Genomic DNA, 21,280 nt, shown 5'->3' with positions numbered 1-21,280 from the left:
CCATGCCTGGCCCACAAATCTCCTTTCTGTCCAAAGTATCCAGCATTAGTTTCTTTGGCTTATAACCAAGAATCTTGGTGGGGAGAACACATTGGCGTGGTTGTGTGTTTATTGGTAGGATTGCACTATTCATCTATTTATTTATTTATTTATTTATTTATTTTTATTTTTATTTTTTGAAAAGGAGTCTCACTCGCTCACTCAAGCTGGAGTGCAGTGGCATGATCTCAGCTCTCTGCAATTTCCGCCTCCTCGGTTCAAACCATTCTCCTGCCTCAGCCTCCCAAGTAGCTGGGACTACAGGTGTGCGCCACCACGCCAGGCTAATTTTTGTATTTTTGGTAGAGACGGGGTTTCACTGTGTTGGCCAGGCTAGTCTCAAACTCCTGACCTCAGGTGATCCACCTGCCTTGGCCTCCCAAAGTGCAGGGATTACAGGCATGAGTCACCAGGCCCAGCCAGGATTGCACTATTCTAATGGTGTCGAGCTTTCCCCTTCTGCTGAATAGCAAAGCACAAGGAGGGGCGTTTGTGGGGATGCAGCCTTCCTCCCTCCCTCATTCTCTCCCAGCTAGTGCTGCCACTAGAGCGAGGCTCTCTCCTTCCCTGCCCTTCCCACCAGCGGTAGAAGAAAAGGAAAGCGTTTATAATAAAGCCCACTTTCTGCATTACAGAGGCAGGATAGGGAGGGCTGAGGGCCCAAGGTTCTGCCTGATTTGCTGACCCCCTCACAGAGGACTCCAGGCAAGGCCCCAGGAGGGGGTGTTCACCTCTCTCTTTAACCAGATCGGGCTTCCCTACTGAGTCACGTCCCCGTTACCGTCAGTGATCTGCCACCTGGCCCACTGCTGACCACAGGAGCAGAGGCTTCTCTCACCTTCCATGACTTGAGAGGACTCCCAGAGGTCCAGGGCCTTCCAGGCTTGCACCTGGGGGGGGCCCATGACAGCCCCCAGTTTCATGCCTCCACCTGGTGGGTCATGCCCCCCAGCCTCAAGGCAGCTCCTGTGGGTCAGGGCTGCGCTGAGCAGGTGTTGGAGGCTGGGAAGGGCCTGGTGAAGGGGGCTCCCCACTGGCAAGGGACAAGGTCAGGGAGGGTCAAGAGGAAGACTAGATGTTCCAGTTTGTCCTTAGAGGATCTGGTTCCTCAGGTCCTGGCCACCCCATGAGCAGGGGAACAGGAAGTGCTGGCTTGCAGGGAACAATGTGCCTACAGGGAGGGCTGTCAGATGCTCTTCACATTAGTGATAATTAATCATCCTAATCAAAGCTGTCATCTACTGAGTGCCTACTATGTGTCTGGCACTTTGCCAGAGCTTACAGCTATCATGAGTTGTAGCTAAGCCTCACAGCCACTCTGCAAGGCAGCTGCAGTCACCCTGCTTTAGAGATGAAGAATTGAGTCTCAGAGAGGTTAAGCCATTAGCCCAGAGTTACATGGTGTAGAGAGTAGGGCCTCTAGTGGGAGCCAGGTTGGTCTGAACCTCAAATGGAGAATGATTGATTGCTCTGAAGGCTGTCTCTGTCATGAGAGCCACCCAGGGTGTTCCTGGTTGTCGGCCTTCCCAGGTCTCAGGCCTTCCCAGGTCCCCCCTCAGGCAGGCCTTACAGGCATCTTCATTCTATACCCATCTCCACCCCAGTGGGTCAGCTGGAAATGGGCTCAAAACTTAATCACACAATTACCTCAGCCATGGCTTCCCTGCAGCCTCTGAGGAGGCAGAGTTTTTTCTTCTTTGCTGGTGGGTTTCTGCTGTCAAAAACCATCCCAGGGCTGGGTGTGGTGGCTCACACATGTAATCCCAGCACATTGGGAGGCCAAGGCAGGAGGATCACTTGAGGTCAGGAGTTCGAGACCAACCTGGCCAACATTGTGAAACCCCATCTCTACTAAAAATACAAAAATTAGGTGCACATGGTGGCACATGCCTGTAGTCCCAGCTACTCGGGAGGCTGAGGCAGGAGAATCACTTGAACCTGGGAGGTGGAGGTTGCAGTGAGCCAAGATTGCGCCACTGCACTCCAGCCTGGGCAACAGAGTGAGACTCTTTCTCAAAAAAAAAAAAAATTAGCCGGGCTTGGTGACATGCACCTGGGATCCCACACACTCGGGAGGCTGAGATGGGAGGATCATTAAAGCCCAGGAGGCCAAGGCTGCAGTGAGCCATGATCGTGCCACTGCACTCCAGCCTAGGTGGCAGAGTGAGACCCTATCTCCAAAAAGAAAAAAAGAAAAAAAATCCTCCTGGCATAGTATCCTGAGCTGGGACCAGAGCTTGCTGGAGCCTCTTTGCCAGCAGCCAAGTCTTGGGTGCCAAGACTGCACCTAAGGCTATTGCAATGAACTGAACGTTAGTGTCCCTTCAAAATCCATATGTTGAAATCTGAATCCCCAAGGTGATGGTGTCAGGTGGTGCCTTGGGAAGTGATTAGGTCATAAGGATGGAGCCCTCATCAATGGGATTAGTTCCCTTATAGAAGAAGCCCCAGCAAGCTAGCTGGCCCTTTCCACCACGTGCAGACACAGCAAGAAGGCCTCATCTTCAAATAGAAAAGCTGGCCCTCACCAGACAGAGAATCTGCTAGCATCTTGATCTTGGACTTTGCAGCCCCCAAAACTGTGGCAAGATAGATTTCTTTCTTTCTTTCTTTTTTTGAGACAGAGTCTTGCCCTGTCACCCAGGCTGGAGTGCAATGGTGTGATCTTGGATCGCTGCAACCTCCGCCTCCCAGGTTCAAGCGATTCTCCTGCTTCAGCCTCACGAGTAGCTGGGATCATAGGTGCGTGCCACCACGCCCGGCTAATTTTTTGTATTTTTAGTAGAGACAGGGTTTCACCATGTTGGCCAGGCTGGTCTTGAACTCCTGACCTCGTGATCTGCCCGCCTTGGCCTCCCAAAGTGCTGGGATTACAGGGGTGAGCCACCACGCCCAGCCGGAGAAATAAATTTCTATTGTTCATAAGCAACCCAGTCTATGGAATTCGGCTGTGGTAGCCTGAACAGCCTAAGACAGCTGTGCTCATGCCATTTCCTATGGACTTACAGCATCTGTAACTTACTTTTCACACACTCCTATGAGGTATCTTTTCAATGTTTCCTATGAGAAAATTTTACACAATAGAAACAGTAGCAAATGACTTCTCAGAGTAAAATAAGTTTATTTGGTGGCCAAGGCCATGTAAGATTAACACCAGCTGCAGTGGAAAATGGCAGCTGTTGAGAAGCCTTGAACATCTTCAGTAAAATGAGGAGGTTCACCCTGACCAGTCTGGGAACAAAGAGCTTTGGAGCCAAAGGGAGGGAGCAGGTTTGAGTCCCAGAATGGCCACTTTTCTTGGTTTCATCACTTCAGACAAGTTACCAAGCCTCTTTAAACCTTGGTTTCCTCAATAACGTCCCCCTGTGATGATCACATATGCCTGGCATATAGTCATTGTTTCATAAATGGCACCTACTACCATTATTATTCACCCATAGCTGGATTACCTGGGTCCTCTGCAGTGTGAATTATAGCGTGGTGGGATTGGAGCTACGGCTTGTCAGTGATAGGTGAGATTCTAAAACAGGTAAGGCTTGTTTTTTTGTTTGTTTGTTTTTTGAGACCGAGTCTCACTCTGTCGCCCAGGCTGGAGTGCAGTGGTGTGATCTCAGCTCACCGCAACCTCCGCCTCCTGGGTTCAAGCGATTCTCCTGCCTCAGCCTCCCAAGTGGCTGGGATTACAGGCACCCACCACCATGCCCGGCTAATTTGTTGTTTTTTTTTAAGTAGAGACGGGGTTTCACCGTGTTAGCCAGGATGGTTTCGATCTCCTGACCTTGTGATCCGCCTGCCTCGCCCTCCCAAAGCACTGGGATTACAGGCGTGAGCCACCCAGCCTGGCCCAAGGCTTGTTTTTTAATGCATCCCTCCTCCACGCTCCCTGTCCTGTTTAGCAGACCCCCAACAATGCCATAGGTCCATTTCCTGAATTTTTAACTTTTTTTTTTTTTGCCACAGCCAATTTTCACACTGTTGTTTCACATTCTCACAGCCCTCAGCACAGGCCACATCCCAGCCCAGCTCTGGGACTTTGGTTCAGGGCTCAGAGCCTCTGGTCTGGGCTGATCAAAAACCTCCTTTGACCCTGTGGCAGTAGGTGGACCTTGGCTCTTCTCGTCCTTACTCAGAGCTCAGGGCAGTGCCCTGTGCAGTCGCCCCACTTCCACGAAGGCCTCCTCGCAGCGGTCAATGTCTTCCTCGCTGTGCACTGCTGAGATCTGTACCCGGATCCAGGCCTTGCCCTTGGGGACCACGGGGTAGCTGAACCCTATGACAAAGATGCCTCTCTCCAGCATGTCATCCACTATGCGAGAGGCCAGCCGGGCATCACCCAGGATCACAGGGCAGATGGGGTGACTGGCTCCCAAGATAGTGAAGCCAGCAGCTTCCATCTTACTACGGAACCTCTGGATCTTGGCAGCCATAGACTGGACGATGGTGTTACTCTCCATGAGCAGATCTAGGGCCTTGGAGGCGTAGCCAACAACAGCAGGTGGCAGACTATTGGAGAAGAGGTAGGGCCGGGCGCGCTGCCGCAGCAAGGACACCAGGGGCCCAGGCCCTGTCGTGTAGCCCCCTGATGCTCTACCCAGGGCCTTCCCCAGGGTGGAGTTGATAATGGTGACCTGGTCCATCACACCCAGCGGCTCATCTGTGCCCCGTCCTGTGGGCCCCAGGAAGCCAGTGGCATGGCATTCATCCACAAAGACCAGGGCGCCATATCTAGAGGCGAAGCGGCAGATCTCCTGCAGGCGTGCGATGTCGCCATCCATGGAAAAGGCCCCATCAGTGGCCACCAGGCGCAGCCGATGCTTCTGGGCCCCCTGCAGCTTGGCTTCTAGGTCGGCCATGTCCGGGTGGCGATAGCAGTACTTGTGGGCCTTGCACAGGCGGATGGCGTCGATGATGGAGGCATGGTGTCGATGATGGAGGCATGGTTCAGCTCGTCCGACAGGACTGCGTCCTCCAGGGTCAGCAGGGCCTCAAAGAGGCCGGCCTTGGCGTCAAAACAGCTGGGATAGAAGATGGCATCCTCCCGCTGGTGGAAGTGGGCTATTTTTGCTTCTAGATTCTTGTGGATGCTCTGGGTTCCACAGATAAAGCGGACAGAGCTGAGGCCAGCTCCAAACTCCTCCAGAGCCTGCAGACCTGCCTGGATCACCTCAGGGTGGCTGCTCAGGCCCAGGTAGTTGTTGGCACAGAAGTTAAGGATTCCTCCGGAGACGCCGTTCACGCGGATGTGCGGCCCCTGACGGGACGTGATGACCCGCTCGCTCTTCCAAGTGCCAGCTCCGCAGATGCCTTCCAGCTCCCCCTCCAGAATGCCACGCAGCTGGGCCAGCGCTGACTGTGCGCGGCGGCGGCGGGGCCCCCAGAAGAGTGCGGCGCGCCAGGCGTTCCCAGCCGACATCGCTCCTACCTCCGAATTTTTAACTTTTTAAATGTATTGAAAGATACTTGACATGTGTCCTAGCCCTCAGGTCTTTAGGCCTAATGACTAGTCAGATTGAGGCAGAAACTATCCCCTTCCACCCCCAAGTTTATTGTCTGCATTAACATGACTTTTTTTCTCCCATTGTCTTTGGTACAATAACTTTACTATTCCAAGAGACTCTTGCCCAGGCAAATAACTTCATTGTTTATTACAGGAATTTCCCAAGACGCCCATCAACTCTTTAATAGGCGAGCTTTATTTAATAGAAGCATCAACAGACATTTCACACCTGAGACATTTCAAACCCCTCGCCTAGCTGTTTCCACCAACCTGAAACTACTATATCATGATTTCCCCCAATCCCAAGCAAGCCCCTGCATTGAAAGGCCCTCCTTAAACCAATCTTGAAATTCTCAGTGAGATCCTAGCCTCTCCACTTCCCCTGGCAGCCGCGCTGGAGGCTCTGTGCAGGGGCTATTCTCTCCCCTCCATAAGCAATGAACTCAGCTCTGCCTTCCGTCTTTCCAGAACAGAAATTCTGGTGCGCTCCTTCCAGAAAATCCTTTCCGTGTGACTGACCCAATCTGAGGAGCCGTGAAAGCCAGGAGGGGAGGTCCCAGGGCCAGGTTGGCTCTGGGTGTCCTTTCCATCCTTCCCTGTGTGTGGAGCTGGTCCGGCTGTGGGGACCATGGGTGCAGGGCAACGCGCACAAGAGCCCCTTGAGGACATCCTTGCTGCACACGTTTCAGGCCTGGGAAGTTGTGCACACACGGACAGAGCCCTTCATGGTAAGTCTGCTGGGGGTACTGTTATTCCAGGTTCTAGCCTCTAAGACATGAAAGCTTCCACTCCCGTTTGACTTCTAGATTGCAGGATATTTGTGTATCTAAGGCTTGAGTCTTTCTTTCAAATCAGAGGTTTACTCTATGTTTTGAGAAAAGAATGACTGAATTTATGTACACGGAAGCGTCTATAGAGCCAGCTGTCCAGTAGCTAGGAAACATACAGTGGGCCACGCGGCAAGGTCCTGCCTTGGGAAATTGCCTCTCAAAGACGGAGGTGGGAAGGCCTGCGAAGGAGAATGTTAAAAATCAGCTTAAAACTGAGTTGGTACTAAAACGCTTCACCTGAAAGAAGTTCATTCATTGATCCTTAAAAAGTTGCATTTGCAGCTGGGCGCGGTGGCTCACGCCTGTAATCCCAGCACTTTGGGAGGCCGAGGTGGGCGGATCACGAGGTCAGGAGATCGGGACCATCCTGGCGAATATGGTGAAACCCCACCTCTCCTAAAAATACAAAAAATTTAGCCGGGCGTGGTGGCGGGCACCTGTAGTCCCAGCTACTCGGGAGGCTGAGGCAGGAGAATGGCGTGAACCTGGGCGATGGAGCTTGCAGTGAGCCGAGATAGCGCCACAGCACTCCAGCCTGGGCGACAGAGCGAGACTCCGTCTCAAAAAAAAAAAAAAAAAGTTGCATTTGCTTGTTTGTTTGGGGCATCCCCAGAGATCAATATTAAAATACTGTGGCGCTTTTAAAAGTCTGACCAAAATGTTTAATGTGGTGACTTTGCGTAGACCTGAGCCTCGGTGAGAACCAAACCCAGACCACACAACTGGAAACTCCTGGAAGTAGACGTGCCTCACTTCCTTTATTTAGCACCGTATGAAACAATAGTAAAGATTTCAGCCGGGCGCAGTGGCTCAGGTCTGTAATCCCAGCACTTTGGGAGGCCGAGACGGGAGGATCATGAGGTCAGGAGATCGAAACCATCCTGGCTAACACGGTGAAACCTGGTCTCTACTAAAAATACAAAAAATTAGCCTGGCGTGGTGGCGGGCGCCTGTAGTCCCAGCTATTGAGGAGGCTGAGGCAGGAGAAGGGCGTGAACCCGGCAGGCGGAGCTTGCAGTGAGTCGAGATCGCTCCGCTGCACTCCAGGCTGGGGCGACAGAGCAAGACTGTCTCAAAAAAAAAAAAAAAAAAGATTTCAGAGGAGATGAATTAGGATCTGTCTGAGTCCCACAGGATTGTTCAGTTTACTGGGGCCTCCTGAGGTCTCAGATCTTGCATTTTCTGCATTCTTATATAGTTTCCATGAGACAGTATTTCCATTAACATAAAACATCAGAAATTCAAACCATCCTTTGCAATATTTGCCCAATTTTGGTAGTATAGCAACAGATACATAAGGAACATATTGACGATTGATGACCTGAAAACACTTTTGTTAATTCCTGTGTGTGCTTGGTAGCTGCCTTTTTTTTTTTTTTTTTTCCTGACTGGGTTTTGCTCTGTTGCCCGGGCTGGAGTGCAGTGGCACCATCTTGGCTCACTGCAACCTCCACCTCCTGGGCACAAACAATCTTCCCGCCTCAGCCTCCCGAGTAGCTGGGACTACAGGTGTGCACCACCACTCCCAGCTAATTTTTTGTATTTTTGCAGAGATGGGGTTTCAGTGTGTTGTCCAGGCTGGTCTCGAACTCCTGGGCTCACGCAATCTGCACGCCTCAGACTTCCAAAGTGCTAGAATAACAGGAGTGAGCCAGTGTGACTGGTCTGGAAGCTGCTTTATCCCCAGGTTAGGAATATAGACCTAGAGCCTGGCTCTGCCATTTACTGGCTGTGTGACTCAGGCTGACTTTCTTTTTTTCTTTTTTTTTTTTTTTTTTGAGACAGAGTTTCACTCTTGTTGCCCAGGCTGGAGTGCAATGGCGTGGATCTCCACTCAACTGCAACCTCCGCCTTCTGGATTCAAGTGATTCTTCTGCCTCAGTCTCCCAAGTAGCTGGGATTACAGGCACGTACCACCAGGCCTGGCTAATTTTTGTATTTTTGGTAGAGATGGGGTTTCACCATGTTGGCCAGGATGATCTCGAACTCCTGACCTCGTTATCTGCCCACCTTGGCCTCCCAAAGTGCTAGGATTACAGGCATAAGCCACTGTGCCCAACCTTTATTTATATTATTAAATAAATACATACATAAACAGGTAGAGACAGAGTCTCACTGCATTGCCCAGGCTGGTCTCGAACTCCTGGGCTCAAGCAATCCTCTGGCCTCAGTCTCCCAAAGTGCTGGGATTATAGGCGTGAGCCACCACGCACGGCCAGTTTAAAAGTTTTTTAAAAGTTTACCTTGATGGCCAGTCGTGGTGGCTCATACCTGTAATCCCAGTCCTTTCGGAGGCTGAGGTGGGAGGATAGCTCGAGTCCAGGAGTTGGAGACTAGCCAGGGCAACATGGCAAAACCCCCTCTCCACAAAAAATATGAAAAATAGCCCTGTATGGTGGCACACGTCTGTAATCCCAGCTACTTGGGAGGCTGAGGTAGGAGGATCACCTGAGCCTGGGAGGTCGAGGCTGTAGTTAGCTGTGATTGTGACACTGCACCTCAGCCTGGGTGACAAAGTAAGACTCTGTCTCAAAAAAAATAAGTAAATAAAATAAGCACTTACCTTTAAGTAGCCGACTTTTTCATATAGGTTATACTTAAGAAATTTTAAAAATATATGAAATGATAGCAGTATTAAAGGGGAAATTATTATTTACTTAAGATTTTCTCTGAAGCATTTTAGTCAACTGCTTGTTAAGGCTTCTCATATTCCAGTATGGGCAGTGGGGACTCGGTCACAGAGAGGGAGCAGCTGCCTCTCCACTCCTTCCAGTTCCGATGCTTAGTCAGGGGCCAACCTGCACACCGTAGCAATCTCCTACCACAGGTACAAATAAGCTCATTTTAAAACCAGGTTTCCAGCCGGCGCGGTAGCTCACGCTTTGTAATCCCAGCACTTTGGGAGGCGGAGGCGGGTGGATCACCTGAGGTAGGGAGTTCAAGACCAGCCTGACCAACATGGAGAAATGCCATCTCTACTAAAAATACAAAATTAGCTAGGCGTGGTGGCACATGCCTGTAGTCCCAGCTACTCAGGAGGCTGAGGCAGGAGAATCATTTGAACCTGGGTGGCAGAGGTTGCAGTGAGCCGAGATTGCACCATTTGCACTCCAGCCTGGGCAACAAGAGTGAAACTTTGTCTCAAAAAAAAAAAAAAAATAAAACCAGGTTTCCAGCCTTCAAGTACATTTCCTTCAGGATTTTGTTCCTTTCTTGGAGCCCTGATGATTATGCCTTTGGCCTTGTACTGTGTCCGCCATCTCTGTTATTACACTTAGCTGGGTTTTTTTTGCTGTTTTCTTTTTTAAATATATATATATACACACACACACACACACACACACACATTATATATATTTATATATGTATATACATATTATATATTATATATGTATATACATATTATATATTATATATGTATATACATATTATATATTATATATGTATATACATTTATATTTATATATATATGTGTGTGTGTGTGTGTGTGTATATATATGTTTTTATTTTTGAGACACAGTCTCGCTCTGTTGCCCAGGCTGGAGTGCAGTGGTGTAATCTCAGCTCACTGCAGCCTCCCTCTCCTGGGTTCAAGCGATTCTCCTGCCTCAGCCTCCCGAGTAGCTGGGATTACAGGCATGCACCACCACGCCCGGCTAATTTTTGTATTTTTAGTACAGATGGGGTTTCACCATGTTGGCCAGGCTGGTCTCAAGCTTCTGGCCTCAAGTGATCCACCTGCCTCAGCCTCCCAAAGTGCTGGGATTACAGGTGTGAGCCACCGCGCCCGGCCTTAATGTACTTTTTTTGTAGAGATAGGCTCTCCCTATATTGCCCAGGCTGGTCTTGACCTCCTGGGCTCAAATGATCCTCCTGCCTCAGCTTCTCAAAGTGCTGGGATTACAGGCATGAGCCCCCGCACCTGGTCACATTTACCTGGATTGCTGGCCGGTTTGTGGGCCTTGGCCCTGTTTTCATGTCAGTGTTCAGGGTCCAGTCCTACTTTTCAATGACTCGGATTGGCTGATGCTGGGTCATACTTCCTGCCCCCTGTGAAAAGGGTGCCTGCCACAGTCACTTGGGGCATGGGTTAAGATAATATAGTACTGGCAGGTAAATAGCTAACTGGAATATGAGCTCTGGACCCGTCTCTCCCACCCCCACTCCGCGCCGGTGCCTGGGCCCAGCTCTCGTGCTATGGGCTTTCATCTCAGCACGCCTTTCCATGTGGTTGTCTGTCTCCCTCTCTCCACCTAAGCAAGGAGCTCTTAGGGGCAGAGGCCATGGCGGTTGTCTGTCTCCCTCTCTCCACCTAAGCAAGGAGCTCTTAGGGGCAGAGGCCATGGCTTATTCCTCTTCGAGTCTCCAGCCCTTGGCAGGAGGCCTGGAGAATAGTTCTTTTTGATGCAAATGAAGGAGTGGGATGGAGAATCGTACTTCTCTAGGAGGGAAACACAGGTGAGGTCCAGTTTCAGTTTCTGTAATGCTCTCTTTCAATGGAGAAACAGCCTAGGATATTCTTGTCCAGGCACCAGAGGTTGGGGAATGTTTCTTGGGCATGTTTCAGACTGGAGTTCCACAACTCAGACTTTTCTTGCCAAATGAAATTTCAGCTACACTTAAGGCAAGTTAATGAAAATCTGGCAGAAAGCCGGGGGTGGGGGAGTGGGTGGGTGCGGGGGTGGGAAGTCGGGAGGAAGGAAGACCCATCTGACAGACTCAATTCTGTCACCACTTAATCACTTCCAGTAGCAATTGAACTTTCTATGCAAATCCACCCAAGCTCCCAGCCTTCTGAATTTCCAGGCCCCAGGGGAAGGTCTTCAGATTGCTCAGACTAGTTTGTTCCCTTTTTAAAGAAAAATCCCTACTTTCTGGAAGGACTTGGTACACGTGGCCTCTACAGGAAATGTATCCTGATGGATAAGGCAGGCAGAAGGAATTCAAGGAAGTTGCTGATGTGATGTATTATTTCCCCCTCATATCACTTCCCCTTTATCTAGGCACTCTTAGTCCTACCTGTCCCCACACGATCTGTAACTTCTTGGAGGAAATCAAAGTGCATTAAAGAAGGCTCTCCGTCTGCTGGCCTGTTTGCTTTGAGATCTTTTGCTCTTGTTTGCTTAGGAATTTGAAGATTTTCTACAGATTAGAATGTTTCCCTTCTAAAATTTTCCTTTAGGGAACTCCAGGCTCCAGTTACTCAACCAACAGGCAGGACAGAAAGATAACAAATTTAAAACAAAAAGAAAAGAAAAGCAGGGAGGGCTGGGTGTGGTGACTCATACCTGTAATCCCAGGACTGTGGGAGGCCGAGGCAGGTGGATGGATCACTTGAGGTCAGGAGTTCAAGACCAGCCTGGCCAACACGGTGAAACCCCATCTCTACTAAAAATATAAAAATTGGCCGCGTGTAGTGGTGTGCACCTGTAGTCCTAGCTAATCGGGAGAGTGAGGCAGGAGAATTGCTTGAACCCAGGAGGCGGAGGTTACAGTGAGCCAAGATCATGCCACTGTACTCCAGCCTGGGCAAGAGAGTGAGACCCTGTCACAAAAAAAAAAAAAAAAGTTGGGGGGGGATGAGAAATGGGGAGAAGAGCTAGAGGGTAAGGAACTGGGGCAGCCTTCAGTGCTTAACTGGGCCCAGCTACCTCGAGGTTTATGCAGATGACAGAACCTTTTCCGAGGTTTAGGACCTAGAAAGAAGAAAAGCTGAAGCCTAGAAAGGTGGGAGACTGGGCCCAAGTGGGTGAGAAGGGGCCCACCCTTGCTTGACCATGGAGGGTGACGCCCCTACTCAAGAGCTGGGCGCTAAGGAGGCTGGGGATGAGGGGGTGGCACACAACTTTCTTTGTCTTGTTTCTACAACCTAGCACAGAACTAGAGACAGTGTATGGGTGAATTGGAACAAATTTAACCCCTTTACAGAGGGAAGAAGAGTCACATTTGACTGAGTAGAAAGTACTAAGGGCATCGTTCCCAAATTGGGGAGCCAAGTTTCCAACCTTTGTTCTTTTGAGAATAAGGGTGGGGATATCACCCCACTCCCATCTTACCTCTCCCACTTAGCTGAGAGCTGAACCTACTGACCTAATTCCTGTAGTAGGTCATTTAACACCCGCGTTGAGGTGCTTGGGGATGGACAAGGAATTTCAGTGAAGAACCCGGGCACTTTGACAGAGAATAAGATGGTTAGAGGGACCGCCAGTGCTGGGTTCCAGATGGACTAAGGCTACAGAAATGGGGCAGAGCTGGGCGCGGTGGCTCACGCCTGAAATCCCAGCACTTTGGGAGGCTGAGGTGGGTGATCACCTGAGGTCAGGAGTTCAAGACCAGCCTGGGCAACATGGTGAAACCCTGTCTCTACTAAAAATACAAAAATTAGCCAGGCATGGTGGCAGGCACCTGTAATCCCAGCTACTCAGGAGGCTGAGGCAGGGAGAATCGCTTGAACCCGGGAGGTGGAGGTTGCAGTGGGCCGAGATCATGCCACTGCACTCCAGCCTGGGCAACAGAGCAAGACTCCATCTAAAAAAAAAAAAAAAAGAAAAAGAATTGGGGCAGAACTGGCTTTAACCAGTCTGTAGTAACACTCCATATATGTGGAAGACCACTAAATATTGGCTCCTTTTTGGTCCAAGGTGACCATATTATTTTGACTTTGACATTGTCGATCAGGAAAGGGATAATGTAATAATTTTTTCCTAGGTATAAGTCAAAGACATGAATTGCATTTATACACTACTCTGCATTTTCTAGAATGCAGTAACTTTACTTTTTCCTCAAAAATGTTTTGGCTGGGTGTGGTGGCTCAGACCTGTAATCCCAGTGGTTTGGGAGGCCATAGTGGGTGGATCTCTTGAGCCCAGGAGTTAGAGACCAGCCTGGGCAACATAGAGAAACCCTGTCTCTACAAATAAAATTAGTCAGGCATGGTGGTTCATGCTTGTAGTCCCAGCTACTCAGGAGGCTGAGTTGGGAGGATCGCTTGAGCCCAGGAGTTTGAGGCTGCAGTGAGCTGTGATTGCACCTTGCACCCCAGCCTGGGCAACAGAGTGAGACCCTATCTCAAAAAAATTTTTTTAATGAAAATGTTTACAGAGTACAAATGCAGATTTTTTATATTATATAGCAGTAAAGTCTGGGCTTTTAGTACACCCATCTTTATTCTTCTCCCTAGGCAACAGAGCCATTTTAGGGATGAAAACCTCAAGATACAGCATCTAAGCCAAGTTTCACGTTACTGATTTCTTGTGACATTTGCTTCTGACGAATCATTCAGTACAATCAGTAGACTGAACTGATAAGACCCTTCAAGCCTTTATTACTTTTCTACTACAGTCAATAACAAAACACGTAGATTTAAGAGATTGAATGCTCTTAAAATATGTTTAACTACCCCAAAACAAGCACGTATGAAGTATGTTAACCACCTACCTCTCCTGCAAGGTGACCCTGGACAGGACATTCTCTCTGGACTTGTTTCTCCTGGTATAACATAAAGGATGTTGTGTAACAGCTTGTTTTTCTTTAGCGCCACATGCCTGCCACTCTGCTATGCGTTTTACGTGGATTGTCTTATGTAATTTTCACAACAGCCCAGCTAACAATAGAGAAAAGTGAGGCTCAGAGGTGGGCATCTGCTAACAAATGTCAGTGCAATCCCATTTCTCAGCCTGTGTCCTTAGGAACTTCCTGTATTAGTGAGATCTTTCCCAGCTCTATATGAATTCAGCATATTCTTCTTGGCCAAAATAATTTCCTTAACTGGCAATTAGGGTCCAGGAACAGTGTAAATCAAGGGGATGACAGAATGACAATGGAGAGGTCTCCAACCACAGGCCAAGCAGCATGCTTCCACCCCAAGCCTGAGACTGGTACTTCCTATAACGTTGCAACAGCCTCCCTCCCACACACTGGGCCCCGGGTGCCTGCAAAGCTTTGCTGGAGGCTGGGTGTCAGTTGTGAGGAGCTTGCTGGGAGTTCCCTCCTCCCTCACAATGCTCCACCTCCACCTCTGCCGGAGGATGGAACTTCAGAACAGGAGGCCCATTGCAGCCTGAAGAAAATGATCAGGATAACTCATTTGTAAAAATCTGTTTAATAAATATACATCATAAAAGTACCAAAATAATTACCAACAATACACTATGTACACCATTTACAGGAGGGTAACACAAACCTTGACAGGTAGTAACTTTTCACCCCACATCACTGAAAGGCTTAACACTCCTGGCTGTTACATGTCACAGGATACCACTGGGGTCAGTCACTCGAAGCACAATAAATATAAAATGTGGTCCTTCCATGAAATTTTTGATAACCTTCTCCAAAAACCCCACACAAAGGTGAGGTTTAAAAGAAGTTTTCTTGGAATTTCAATGATCTTATTGTCCCCTACAAAAAGTTCACAAAAGCAACACAATGAGGGCTGATCCCACCACATTAAAACGTTTTGGGCCAGGCAGTGTGCAGTGTGGATATAAGTACACCCTTTAAATTTTTTCTTTTTTCTTTTTTTTAGAAAAATAAAACTTTTTTTTGTACAAATATACAAGTCCATGTTCTTTCAGCCCCTTTGTGCTCATAACGTCAGACGCTGGCCTCCAAACACACAGTCATCATAGGGCAGCTGAAAACAAGGGGAAAAAAGACACGTTAAGCTTCCGGAGCTCTGCCAGCTACTGGGATGGGGAGGCCCCTACTGGAAATAACTCTTGGACTCCATTCTCCATAGCCCAAATATAATGAACTTTATAGGCTGAGGGAGTTTGCCTTTAATGCTTCTCTTTAAAAAAAGGGTAAGCTATTAAAAAAAAAGGGGGGGGTACATTCTTGGGATACTGGTTATGCACAGAAATTGGAGAGACTCATTATGTAGATAGCCCTCTGATAAGGAGCAGCTCTAGCGGCCTGGGTGGGTGAAGGGAATGGCACCTCATTAGAGCGCCGAAGGAGTTCACAGACTCACCTCGTCCTCCGTGAACTCCGTGAACTCTGACTCTGTGTCATAGCTCTCCTCATCCTCACTCTCTGGCAGCATCTGAAGGTTTTCTAGCGTCAGCTGGCCCAGCTGCTGCTGTATCCGGGTGCTTGGACGGCCCCAGGTGAGCTGGTAGGGAGAATAGCCCTGGTAGGTAACTCTGTTGACATCAGCCCCACACTTCAACAGGAGCGATACCAGGTCAGGATTCTGCAGGTCCACTGCGAGGTGAAGGGCAGTCCGGCCATTACAGGGCTCCTGAAACCAAAAGGAATTTGTGATGCTTATGGCTGCGTGTGGAATTTCTGCTCACAACATGAGCACGAGGAACCTGACTCAGTGCATCGGAGACAGGAAGCACCAACCTGAGCATTGACATCAGCACCCAAGGACACCAAAAGCTCCACGATGCCCAGGTAGCCATGGATAGAGGCTAAGTGTAGACACGTGTGGCCTGGAAGAACAAAAGGAAAAAAGTATAACCACCTGTTTCAACCCTCACTCCTTTCACCTATTCTTTTATGGGACAAATAATCATATCTTCTGAATTTTAAGAACCCACAGTCTGAGTTCTGAAAGAACTTTATAAAGGCATCCAATAGGCACTTTGCACACACATTTTCTCAATCTTCCAAATGTTGGGAGTTTAAGCTCTTGCCCGGACTCCTTAAGTTGGCCCACCTGCCCCTTATCCACGTCACCTGCCCTCCGAGGGCGTGGGGCAGGGCAGGGAGTCAGACATACCATTGTAGTTGGTAGCCTTCAGGATGGAGTGGAGGTGCGGGGTGGTGCAGGACTGAGTCAGGACTCCCACGCTGGCCAGGCAGCCCTGCTCACAGGCAAGGTGTAGGGGGGTATTTCCTCGAAAGTCTCGGAGCTCAGGATCACAGCCAGCTCCCAGAAGTGCCTCAGCAATTTCTGGCTGGTTGGTGATCACAGCCAAGTGGAGTGGAGTCTACGAATGCAAGAGAGACCAGAGAAGGTAAGCCATGGACCAAACCCACACCCCGCGTTCCCCTCAACCCGTGTCTGCTGGTTGGGTGCTGCTCCTCCTAGACGGGGGTGGGTGGGGGGGTGGGGAGGGCTGGCGAATAGCAGAGGCTCCAGGTGGGTCATAAAGACCTCACCAAACCAGTGGAATTTCCTTCACTCTCTAGGATGTGGGCTGATGTGAAGTAAAAGGTGAGGGTGAATGGTGCTCAGTAGCCCTGAATTCAGAAAGGACCTGGGGTGACTCTGCTACATTAGCTACGTCCCAGGGTCAGACAGCCCGGGCCAGGCAAGCGGCGCACCTGCTGCAGGTTGTTCTGGAAGTTGAGGAAGGCCAGGTCTCCCTTCACCTGGCGGATCACTTCCATGGTCAGTGCCTTTTCTTCATGGATGATGGCCAAGTGCAGGAACCTGTGGGGAAGAGAGGGAAAAACCCCAGGGGTGGTGAGTGCACCGCGTGGGGCCCAGGGAGGCGCGGGCTGCGGGGGATTGCGCAAGGCCGGGGTTTCTGGAGGCCGAGGCCGCGGTGTTTTCCGCGAGGTTATTATGAGCTGAGTGTTCCTGGCAGGCGCCCAGGGACTTTCCGCCCCCCTCCCCCTGCGGCCCCGGCGGGCGCCGGCCAGACCGCCCCGCCCTCCCGCCAGCTCGGAACGCCCTGTACTTCCCCTCCCGGCTGCTCGGCGCCCGCCAGCGGCCAGAAACTCCCGCCCCGCCTTATGCAACCGGGGACTTCGCGTCCCCGCTGCCGCCCCGTCCCCGGCTTAGAGGACGGGTCTGGGGGGAGGGGGCGTGTGGCGACGCTGCCATCCACCAGGGTCCAGCCGCCGCCCCTCCGAGTCGGGCCCGTGACCCGCGCGGCCCTGCAGCCCTGCAGCGTTCGGGGCGGTGTAGGAGCCCTGGGGCGCCGCGGCGCCCGCCCGGCTGCATCGCTGGTTCCCCGGCTCGGGCTCCAGGCCCGGCGCCTCCCAACCCCTGGCCGCGCGCGTCCCACCCTCCCGACGACCCCCCAGCCCCGGGCCTGCGCCACTTACGAGTCCCCGTCCTCGGTGAGCTGCTGCTTCCAGGGCTCCGCGCCGCGCGGCACCTCCTGCGGCTCGAGGCGGATCTCCTGCAGCTCCTTGACCATCTGCTCGTACTCCTCGTCCTTCATGGAGTCCAGGCCGCTGTCGTGGCGGTCGTCCAGTAGCCGCTCCTTCTTCAGCCCGTCGCGGGGGCCCTCCATGGCCCACTCCTGGGGGCGCTCGGCCGCCTGGAACATGGCGCGGGCGAGCTGCGGGCGCTGCTGCGGGTGCGCTGGGCCGCGGGCTGCGCGTTGCTTCCTCGCTGGGGCGCTGGCGGGCGGGTCGGCGGCACGGACTGGTGTGGGCTCTGCAGCGCCGCCGCGGCGCCCTATAAACGCTGGCTGGGGATTTCTCTGGGGCGGGGTCAGGCTCGGGGAATTTCCAAGCCAGTCAGACCAGAAAAAGAGAACTGGCTTCGTCCTCTGCTAGGGGGAAAAAGAAGCCTAAACCCTGAGCTGGGGCTCATCGGAGAAACTCCCTGCGATGAGCCACTGGGGTCACGGACAGGGAACTTTTTGATGAGCGCCGAGTGGCTGGAAAGTCCTTCCGACCAGGCCCCCTCCCCCCGGTACTTCCCTGCAGCCTGCACCCTGTAATCCTGTCCCTCTGCAAGTGAACCTTCTTTCCCTGGGGTTTCCCACGATCGGTTTGAATTGGGGTCGTCGGCTGCTGAGATCCCAAGGACGCCGACCTGATGGGCGATCCCTCTTTGGGGTTTGCCAACCTGCCGGTCCTTTCCGTTTTTTGATCTTTTGAAAACGCAAGAGTGGAAATGATGGCTGGGCGTAGGGATTTGCTTTCCCCAGACTTCTAAGGGGAAGGACGCACTGTGGTTAAGGGGGCTGCAGGCCGCGCCGGTGTTTCTGCCAATACCAGGCTCTTTGCAGCATAGGAACTTTTAGCTTTGCCCCCTCCCACCCGCCCCACCCCACGCCCCCCCTCACGCACCCCCGCCAGGTAGAAGTTGTGAAAGCTTTGGAGGAGTGAAAAGCCTAAATCCTTGGAGAACTCTCAAATCACTTCCTGGGGATGAACAGCCCTGTTGACTGGGGGAGGGGCAAACTCTCCCTGTATCGGGAAACTGCTGAATAGGACCATGATTTTTTTTGTTTGTTTCCCAAGCAAAGCAAGGTGTTAATCTTTGTAGTAGTGGTTGTGGATACCTTGCAATAACAGAATAGCTATTGTGTTCATAAGTAGCTATTCGTTTATGCTATCTGACCTACATTGTGCTGCCGCAGAGAATGGATCCTGAGCCTACTTCTGGGCACCCAAACTGAGCAATTCGAGGAGCACTTAGAGAAGGAGGCTGAAGAACGAGTTTAGTTAGTGCCTTAACAGCGATTGGACCTTAAGGACCGCCAAGAAAGTAGTTGCCAGGCATCCTGCAGGAGGCTCACGGCAGTCCCATCCTGCCCACTCCTCCTTGCTCCCTTGTCCTGGGGGACAGTAGCAGTTGGACCCATTCATGCCACCCGGGTAGAAAGGGGTTTCGGCCCACTATGCTCTGGTTTCACTTGCAGAAATATAATTTATGCTCTCCACCCTACCTCCACCTCCAAGCCTGCAAGCCATGGACTGAATTCATCTACTTGGTAGAATTGGTACAGGCAAAATAAAGCAAACTTCGGTCAGAGCTCTTCAGAATTAGTCCCAGGAGGCCTTGTAGTTCTGCAGAGATTTCTGGTGATTATTGCAATCATCTTTATCTTGACTGGCCTTGTACTAACCAATCCTTCCCTTCTCTTCAAATCTCCACCCCTCCCCTAATATTAGAATGTAAGAAATCTGACTCGATAGAGACAGACCAAGTATGAAGGGAAAAAAATTAAAATCAGATAGAACCTCCAGGGTAGTAATGATCACGTTACAATGAAAACTTCCCAGGGATAGACACCGTTGTCTCTGCAGGCTTATGATACGCAAATCTACAATGATTGAGGCAGGGTGAAACAGTGACTGCAATGGGACATCTCAATTCAGGTTCTGTCTTTACTTGACTGCACATTAGTTGGAGAGGTCAGTTAACTTTTTTGTGGTATACTTAACTTTTATAATAAGATTAGATTGAATATTACTTAATGTCTTTTCTAGCTTAAAAGTGGCATTACTTGTCTACAAATGCATGCCTAACTCTCCTTTGTAAGGGTGACCATGGCTCTTGGAAATATCAGGGTATAAATTTTTGAAAGAATTCCGGCGCTTTATGTACCACATTGTTCTCAGAACTAATCTTGTAAGATAGATATTGTTCCTATTTCCCTAAAAAGAAACTGAAATGCATAGAAATTTACCCAGGAACCCCTTGGCAGTATATTAATCATTTGGCCAAAGCAGTCTTAGTATTAACACTTTTGAAAACACGCTGTGAAAATCAGACTGACTATACTATAATTTGGAATATACTCAAAACTATTTTCTACTCCAACTGTTAGGGAAAATAAGGGGTGGGTGTCCCCTGACCACCATCTGGGGATAGTCACTTCTTTTAAACATGTACAGAAACATCAAACTCTAAATGTGCCAATTATAGAGGATACATCAGAAGAAGATATTTGGCTTCAGGTATAAAAATGGTTATAAAAAATAAAAATATCTGAGGAATAAGGTTTTTTTGCACCACCTTCTATGGTTTTATATTTCTGATAGCCTTCAGGACCTTGGTGTTTATTCCTGATTGTTTTGTGTGACACCTAGTGGTAAGACTAAGGCACAGGCGTTCCTTGATTTGTCATAGTGCCTTTTGCAAAAATTGGGAGGTGCTGAGCCTTGATGACTTGTCCCTACAGTGGAGATTCCCAAGGAGGTACCTTTTGTTTTCCTGCAACTCTGGGAAACAGTTTTGGATAATGTGATCCAACAGGTTTTCTCCCCATCGTCTAAAGCGCTATATGGTTTAAGTCAACAAACATTACAACGTGGGTGAAAAAGAATATACACTTGGAAATTAGAACCATGAGCAGACTGGGCAGAAGACAACAAGAGGGTCTGGTTTTGATTTAGAAAGACCTTTATGGGCCGGGAGTTGTGGCTCACTCCTGTAATTTGAGCACTTTGGGTTGCTGAGGCGGGAGGACTGCTTGCCACCCAGGAGTTGGAGACCAGCCTGGGCAATAAGGCGAAACTCTTTCTCTACAAAAATATTAGCAGAGTGTGGTAGCAGGTGCCTGTAGTCCCAGCTACTCCGGAGGCAGAAGTGGGAGAATCGCTTGAGCCTGGGAGGTGGAGTTTGTAGTGAGCCATGATGGCACCACTACACTCCAGCTTGAGCAACAGACTGAGACCCTGTCTCAAAAAAAAAAAAAAAAAGAGAAAAAGACCTTTATGGACACTTCAGCACTCAGATTTTTCTCCTTCTCATTGTCAAACATTCTAGCTAACCATAACCGTTAAAAAAATGTTAAAACTGTAGGCTGTGCGCAGTGGCTCACGCCCGTAATCTCAGCACTTTGGGAGGCTGAGGCGAGTGGATCATCATGAGGTCAGGAGTTTGAGACCAGCCTGGCCAACATGGTGAAACCCCGTCCCTACTAAAGATACAAAAAATTAGCCGGGTGTGGTGGTGCAGATGCTGCTTAGGAGGCTGAGGCAGGAGAGTCACTTGAACCAAGGAGGCAGAGGTTGCAGTGAGCCGAGATTGTGCCATTGCATGCCAGCCTGGGTGACAGGGTGAGACTCCGTCTCAAAGAACAAAACAAAACAGAACAAAAAACTTTAGATAACTCATTTTTAATGTTATTTGCCTTTTTTAATGCATAAGGCAAAATAAGTTACACCTCAAAGCTGCTTTGTATTTTGGCCCAGGATGCAGCCATAGGAAATGACAGGATAGCCAGTGATGCTCCAGGAGCACCCTCATGGGAAAAGGAGCATCACCAGG

General features: G+C 50.1%; 2 protein-coding genes across 2 annotated transcripts; both read right to left on the bottom strand.

Annotated features, from left to right (window-relative positions):
- Positions 1-3,971: 3,971 nt before the first annotated feature.
- On the bottom strand, positions 3,972-8,112 carry LOC129489212 (2-amino-3-ketobutyrate coenzyme A ligase, mitochondrial-like). The gene is given in 2 exon segments (XM_063645938.1): positions 3,972-4,976; positions 4,979-8,112. Coding segments are annotated over 2 exon segments (1,278 nt in total). The 5' UTR covers positions 5,453-8,112; the 3' UTR covers positions 3,972-4,172.
- A 6,336-nt stretch (positions 8,113-14,448) lies between these two features.
- Positions 14,449-20,687, bottom strand: NFKBIA (NFKB inhibitor alpha). Its single transcript, XM_055291531.2, has 6 exons — positions 17,371-20,687; positions 16,642-16,750; positions 16,094-16,304; positions 15,715-15,803; positions 15,338-15,607; positions 14,449-14,998 (listed from the first exon to the last, which is right to left on the bottom strand). Exons 1-6 carry the CDS (start codon positions 17,595-17,597, stop codon positions 14,951-14,953), a joined length of 954 nt encoding a protein of 317 aa, XP_055147506.1. The 5' UTR covers positions 17,598-20,687; the 3' UTR covers positions 14,449-14,950.
- Positions 20,688-21,280: the final 593 nt, after the last annotated feature.

The sequence above is a fragment of the Symphalangus syndactylus genome, chromosome 9 (genome assembly GCF_028878055.3).
Source record: "Symphalangus syndactylus isolate Jambi chromosome 9, NHGRI_mSymSyn1-v2.1_pri, whole genome shotgun sequence".
Classification (NCBI taxonomy): domain Eukaryota; kingdom Metazoa; phylum Chordata; class Mammalia; order Primates; family Hylobatidae; genus Symphalangus; species Symphalangus syndactylus.
The sequence above is the reverse complement of the archived record's forward strand: the minus strand, read 5'-3'. Positions and strand labels throughout refer to the sequence as shown.